We start from the raw sequence: 6,761 nt of genomic DNA, 5'->3' as shown, positions 1-6,761 counted from the left end.
GGCGGGAATACCATCGGGTCCAGGCGAAAACGTGTTCTTCAGTTTATTACTAGCGGCAATAACCATAGACTGAGTGATTTCAAATAGATCTAAATCCACTATATCGGCAGGAACATCCCCGATTGCTCGTTCTACTTCGTGATCGGAAGCAACTGATTCTGCAAAGACCGACGCAAATAAGTCAGCAAACTGCTTGCAGCTTTCAGATTCAGAGGCTGATTCCTCGTTGTCAAAAAAAGATTCCATTGTGCGATGATGCCGTAGTTATCGCAATTCAGCACTGCTCCAAGCGGGTGAACGGGACGCTGACTAATGGGTACATTCAATGTTAGCCACTGACAAATGTATAAGCAAAACTTTTCGGCCATGTTATCTACGCAATCAGAATTTAGGACAAGATTCCAGTCTGTGTTTGTGAGATAGTGGCATAGATCATTGAAATCTAGTTTCCTGTAGTTGAGAGGCCGTGGTGCATTTATGTCAATGTTCGCAGGAGCGTTATCGGCTTGAACCGGGATTGAAATCGATACCACTAGCGGGGGATGATGAGAATCAACACGAGGCAACGGAACAGAGGATTTATTAATTGTAATACGATCGTATGCTATATTGGTGTACACCAAGTCGAGTATTCTACCGAGATAGTTTCGCATAAGGTTTTGCTGGCGTAGATTCAGAAAATCCATACCATCAATAAGCGATAAACTAGCGGGGATATATACGCTGGTGCTATAGCAAGCGACCTCATTGTCATTTCTCACCCAGGTTAAACGTGGTTGATTGTAATCACCACAAACTAGTACTATTTCGTTGGGCGAGGCCTAGTCACAGATTTCGCGAATTGAAGAAACGTGTTGATCAAAAGCTGCAACATCACGGCTTCGGTCCGGAGGAATATAAACGGCACATATCGAGATTTTCGTTCCCCGGATTGATGCGGCAACACACACCTGTTCAATTGCTGAACCAGTTCTTGTCACTATGAGAGAGCTGACTTGCTGCGATTGCGATAAGCATTCCACCAAAACTAGATTTGGAGCTGTTGCAATGATTGCGGTCGCATCGGCAGTCGCACGATGCCAAAAACAGGTCGCCAATTTTAGTCCTTAAACCACGAGCATTCTGGTAGTAAATCCAAACGTCCATTGAGTGAGAGAAGTTTTGCTGTAACACAGAACAATTCAGTGCCATGTTGTTTACTATAACGGAAGAATACCCGAGGGTTTCTGCCATCCAAATTCAATTGCGTTAAAGAAACATTACTCGAGGCAGTAACCCAAGGGTTTCCACCGTTCTCAATTAACACCTTCGTCGCCCAGAGCGATTCGGTCAAGTTTCTTGCGGGGCCCAAATTCAACTGTTGGTGCGCTATAGAAAAAAGCAGACAACGATGATAATGAATTCGGGTTCGATTCAGAACTACTTTTCTGTTGAATTCGAAATCAACCGACTGCTGATTAGAAAAACTATAAAAATAAGTTTTCAATCAATTATACTGTGTTGGAAATGATAAAAAAAATGAAATTCAACCGAACGAACTTGCTTTATATACTATTAGCTGTCCCGGCAAACTTCGTCCCGCCCACAATTTGTTTTGGTTTTCAACACCTTCAAACATTCACGTTTTCTTACTAAGAGCAAGTTCATGAGTCCAATAACATAAATAACTGTGTTCTACTAGTCAAGCCCTTTCATTTGATACCCATATTGATGGGGTTTTGATAAAATATGTAGTCCGCCATTTTGTAGCGACCGCTATCTTGGATTTTAAAGATCATATAATACGCAGTCTTATAACGACAGCAGAGATAAAGGCATGCTCCACATGTCAGATCAATCGGTCAACAGGAAGGAGGATAAATTTCTATTGATGTGGGACAACCCTGCAGATAAACATACAAACATATTTACAGTAGCCGTTTAAAAGTATATGTTTATATTTTTATGTTTTTGATTTTTTGATTATTCTACATAACCCATATTTACATTTAAGTGCCTATTCTATCAAATTCCGTTTAAAAATCCTATTCAAATTGAACGAGAAAAGTGTCACCAACATCTGGGTGACGGGGCCTCCCAGGAAATACACCCGTCACCCAGATCTGGGCGACGGGGCGATCAAGGTGTTAATGGCGTTGTAGGTACATTTAAACTACATCGGGTGGATTTATTGCCACAGTCGTTCCACCGTTTCGGTTTTTTGGAGTGTCAATATTTTGCGATAAAGAACAAAACTACCAGCTTTCATGAAAATCTGAGAACCTCTGTATCGGTTTGGCATTGAATGACTGTATAAGTATATTGTTTGTATTTTCTATTTGAGAGAGGCCTAATAAATATTCTCAAAACGAATTCTCAATATACCATGCAACAGCTAAGCTTTAACAATGGAATACGCTGCTGGATCCTAGAATGACAAAAACAAATAATAATAAATTTCTTACAATTTCGAAGAACACGAGATTGCTGTTAATTATGTCCACATTGAAAGTAAGATAAACACTGAACTTGTCATCGTCATTAAGAAACTCGAAGATATTTCTGGTGATGTGATCTCTTATCTTCCGGCTCGTATATTTAAAGGCTTCCAGCGCAATTTGATCAGTCCGATTCTGTTTCTTAGCACAGAATGATTACTTTGATAACGATTGTGCTTTCGTTGCTGCAGGTCATCAATGGTGAACCGTCGAATAAATTTGAATGTAATAAAATAGCGATTCAATATGCTGAGTATTGATAGTTTTCAACGATTTCAGCAACCCACGGGTGTTTACAGTATAACACCGATCATGGATACTATTATCAGCATCCGTACTATCCGACGAGCAGTTTCCGACACGTGAACATCACCAACAACGGAGTAAAGCTAATGCGTTTCGGTGTTCTCGGAAAAAACGATGGTCTCATCCGATTATCACCAATCATGTATCCCTACGATGGAACTGAAATGTTTGAAATAGGTGAGTAATCATAAGCGTCTGGAATGGAATGTTGTGTCCAATTCATCGCTCCGTTTGCAGTTCTATCTGGATGGGCGAACACAAAGACCGTAGTCCGTCGCTACAAGCGTACCTCACCAAGCGAACATGGCGATGAAGATGTGTTGAAGGAACAGTCTAGTATTGGTATGTTGTCCGTGTACGAACCCTTCATGTTTACGATGGCAGTGCATCCCAACGGCCTGGTGCAGCTGACCAGAGATGGTGATTCAGATCCATTCCTGGAATTTCGTGATCCCAAATTCGTGTCCGCCAAGCATGTAGGATTTTGCAACTGGGACGTTCCGGTTGTATTTTTCTACGATTGTCCACTGGAGGTAGATCAGAGCTTGTGCGATGGTGTTGTGATGGTTGAATCACAATTTCATATGTTTTGCTCTATCCGAAACCCTTTACGCGGCGCTTGAAATATATAAAGGATATGTTGAGTATTTTTTGACTTTTGCTAATGGATAGTACATATGATTGTATGTTTGTTATACTTGAAAGATAATTCTTGAACAGATGCTAATCTAATTGAGTCAATAAAACTTTTACCTTTATGTCATTAAACGTAATTAAAATGAGTTGTTCCAAAACATCCGTGTCACCTTAGAATTCTATCGTACCTACAGTCGTTTACGCAGTATAAACGACAACTAAAGGGTGTGTCACATCAAATTGCATCACGGAAAAAACGCTGTAGAAATTCGCCCAGTAGACCGATCCCTTTGAAAATTTTAGACAGTAAAATAAAAACTATTGAACAACTTTTGGCATTTTCTTTTTATCCATACTTCGAGCCCAAGCCCGTATGCTCGCACCTTCCTCTTTACCCCGTCCATAAGGTTCTGTACAACGTCAGGTTGTAGTTTTTTTTAACAGAAATCCATTTTCTCTTGAAGTCCGCCTCCGATTTGACAACTTTTGGGTTCTTCCGGAGGGCCTGCTTCATAATCGCCCAATATTTCTCTATTGGGCGAAGCTCCGGCGCGTTGGGCGTGTTCATTTCCTTTGGCACGAAGGTGACCCCGTTGGCTTCGTACCACTCCAACACGTCCTTTGAATAGTGGCACGAAGCGAGATCCGGCCAGAAGATGGTCGGGCCCTCGTGCTGCTTCAATAGTGGTAGTAAGCGCTTCTGTAGGCACTTCTTAAGGTAAACCTGCCCGTTCACCGTGCCGGTCATCACGAAGGGGGCGCTCCGCTTTCCGCAAGAGCAGATCGCTTGCCACACCATGTACTTTTTGGCAAACTTGGATAGTTTCTGCTTGCGAATCTCCTCCGGAACGCTGAATTTGTCCTCTGCGGAGAAGAACAACAGGCCCGGCAGCTGACGAAAGTCCGCTTTGACGTAGGTTTCGTCGTCCGTTACCAGGCAATGCGGCTTCGTCAGCATTTCGGTGTACAGCTTCCGGGCTCGCGTCTTCCCCACCATGTTTTGCCTTTCGTCGCGGTTAGGAGCCTTCTGAACCTTGTATGTACGCAGGCCCTCACGCTGCTTGGTCCGCTGGACGAATGAACTTGACAAATTCAGCTTATTGGCGACATCCCGGACCGAACTTCTCGGATCACGTCTAAACTGCTTAACTACGCGCTTGTGATCTTTTTCACTGACGGAGCATCCATTTTTGCCGTTCTTCACCTTCCGGTCGATGGTTAGGTTCTCGAAGTATCGTACAGTCCTGACGATTCCCAGCAGCTCTGCTGACGATTCCCAGCAGCTTACCGATGTCCCGATGTGACAACTCCGGATTCTCGAAATGAGTGCACAGGATTAATTCACGACGCTCTTTTTCGTTCGACGACATTTTTCCAAATTTACGAAAAATTGACAGTGAAGCATGGCCAACGTGATCTATACACTCTTATCTGATTATAAGCGAAAGCTGAAGATATAATTCCTAAAAATTAAATTTCTACAGCGTTTTTTCCGTGATGCAATTTGATGTGACACACCCTTTAGCAAACATCTTTATCTTTACACAGTCCAGTTTGACTCCGAACGAATGTTAGAACAGATCTTATCAGTAACTATTCGAAATTGTATCCAGAATTCAGAATCGCATGAAAAAATCAAAACCTTTCAAGCGAAATCCTATCGTTGAAGGGAAAATAAATCAATTGTGCTCTGAATTAGTTTATCTCAAATTCGGCGCTATTATTCAAAAAACGAATTGCGAGTTTTTTTCTTGTAAAGATTCCACAGAGAACTGGGGAATCCTTTCGATCTTTTGGGCCGCTTTAGGAAGCGGAAGAAAAACCTCTTCACCGTACTGATACGCCATCATCAGCCATTATTGCTGGAACTTGTTGGTAGAGACTTACCCCTGAGTACTGTTGATCGCTATAGTGACAGTGTCAGATCCTGAAAACATGATTTCGAAATTGATTCCCCTGGATTCGCATATATGTAAATTGCTGTATCCGACAGAACGGAAAAACAACTCAACGATTCAACACAAACTGAAAATAAAAAAAAAACTTCATATGGTGTTGCTAATTTTCATCACAAAGACACAAAATTTTCAAAAAGCTACCGCAAGACTCGTATTCGATGCCAGAAGATTGCGTAATGCAACAATTAGATTTTGACAAGATGGAATTTTGAACAGATCCAAAATCTTCCATTCTATGCTAATGCTATTCGTGAATTTGTAGTGCTTATCCGAATAATGACTCCGGAAAATATGGCATATCCTTCCGAGAGATAAAAGTGGCTGTAAACCTTTAGATGATTTTAGTAACATGATGTTACTGTGTTTCCGAAATTGGAGATAAGTGAGCTTCGGTTCGGGATAGACGTGCACGGTGACGCTCCTCTTTTGTTTTAGAGTTTCGGTCGTAACACGTGATTTTTTCCGTTGAAAAGCGTTTATAAAGGACCTTTTTTCGTATTTAATTCTGGTCGAGGTTTTTTTTTATCCCTTTTGTTTATTTTAGGCTCATTAGCATTTTAGCTGTAACAGAGCCGAATTTTTTTGACGTAGGACTACGTCTAACCGGAAGATATAGGGGGTGAAATGGAAATCTAGGCACTGAACAAGTAGGAAAAAATGCAAGATTTGGAACGCTTATAACTCGAGCATTTCTCAATAGATCGCAAAGGTTTTTGCATCAATTGATAGGAAATATATCTACGCATCTATCATAACGAATAACATTTCATTTTTCTTGAGATAAATAATTGAATAATTGTGAAATATCAAGCAATGTCCAAATACACTATGTGCCCATTTTTGATTGGTCCATTTTGTGCTCCTCAAATCGTACCGACCAAAACGGGCAACCAGAGCAGCAGCGAAATAGAATGAAGCACGATTGGAAAGGAAAAAGAAAAAAATGAGGGAAACATTGGTCGCAGTCTCACACATGCGTAATTCTCGAGCCAGCCAGTCAGCTTAAAAATCCCCTCTCCGCTGCCGTAACGATCATTCTCATCCGAACCGTACACCACATCGTTTCGCATCACCTCACATCAACAAACCAACACAAGCAGCCATGGTTGGATATGGCAAAGGAGGAAAAGTGAAGGGAAAGGCAAAATCCCGCTCGAACCGTGGTGGTCTGCAATTTCCCGTAGCTGTATCCGCCAATTACACCGGAAAAGGTAGCTAGGTCGAGCGCGTTAGTACCTGTGTACCAGTCCACCTAGCCGACGTTATATAGTTTCGGCCGCCGGAGTGATCGAGTTGGCTGGCAAAGCTGCTCGCGACGATAAGAAAACCTGCATTCGGAACATAACATATTCGGTTCGGCGGACATCAAGACAACAGGCAGTTG

The 6,761-nt window shown here is 42.0% G+C and overlaps 1 protein-coding gene across 2 annotated transcripts; it reads left to right on the top strand.

Moving 5' to 3' along the window:
- The first annotated feature begins 2,573 nt into the window (after window positions 1–2,573).
- LOC129770597 (uncharacterized) lies at window positions 2,574–3,551 on the top strand. 2 transcript variants are annotated; one of them, XM_055773538.1, is made up of 3 exons: window positions 2,574–2,702; window positions 2,757–2,960; window positions 3,021–3,551. In XM_055773538.1, exons 1-3 carry the CDS (start codon window positions 2,630–2,632, stop codon window positions 3,404–3,406), a joined length of 663 nt encoding a protein of 220 aa, XP_055629513.1. In that variant the 5' UTR covers window positions 2,574–2,629; the 3' UTR covers window positions 3,407–3,551. The 2 variants fall into 2 exon arrangements, with proteins under 2 accessions (XP_055629513.1, XP_055629516.1); XM_055773541.1 differs by having other exon boundaries at window positions 2,613–2,702; window positions 2,777–2,960.
- Window positions 3,552–6,761: the final 3,210 nt, after the last annotated feature.

The sequence above is a fragment of the Toxorhynchites rutilus genome, chromosome 2, assembly GCF_029784135.1.
Source record: "Toxorhynchites rutilus septentrionalis strain SRP chromosome 2, ASM2978413v1, whole genome shotgun sequence".
Lineage (NCBI taxonomy): Eukaryota > Metazoa > Arthropoda > Insecta > Diptera > Culicidae > Toxorhynchites > Toxorhynchites rutilus.
This window is presented reverse-complemented; position numbering and strand designations above follow the sequence as displayed.

Bases quoted from the DNA above. Each gene is read 5' to 3' on its own strand.
- LOC129770597 (XM_055773538.1), top strand. From the start codon at position 2,630: ATGATTACTTTGATAACGATTGTGCTTTCGTTGCTGCAGGTCATCAAT. The intron at 2,703-2,756 runs GTAATAAAATAG...CAACGATTTCAG, and splicing joins ACCGTCGAATAAATTTGAAT to CAACCCACGGGTGTTTACAG. The intron at 2,961-3,020 runs GTGAGTAATCAT...CTCCGTTTGCAG, and splicing joins AACTGAAATGTTTGAAATAG to TTCTATCTGGATGGGCGAAC.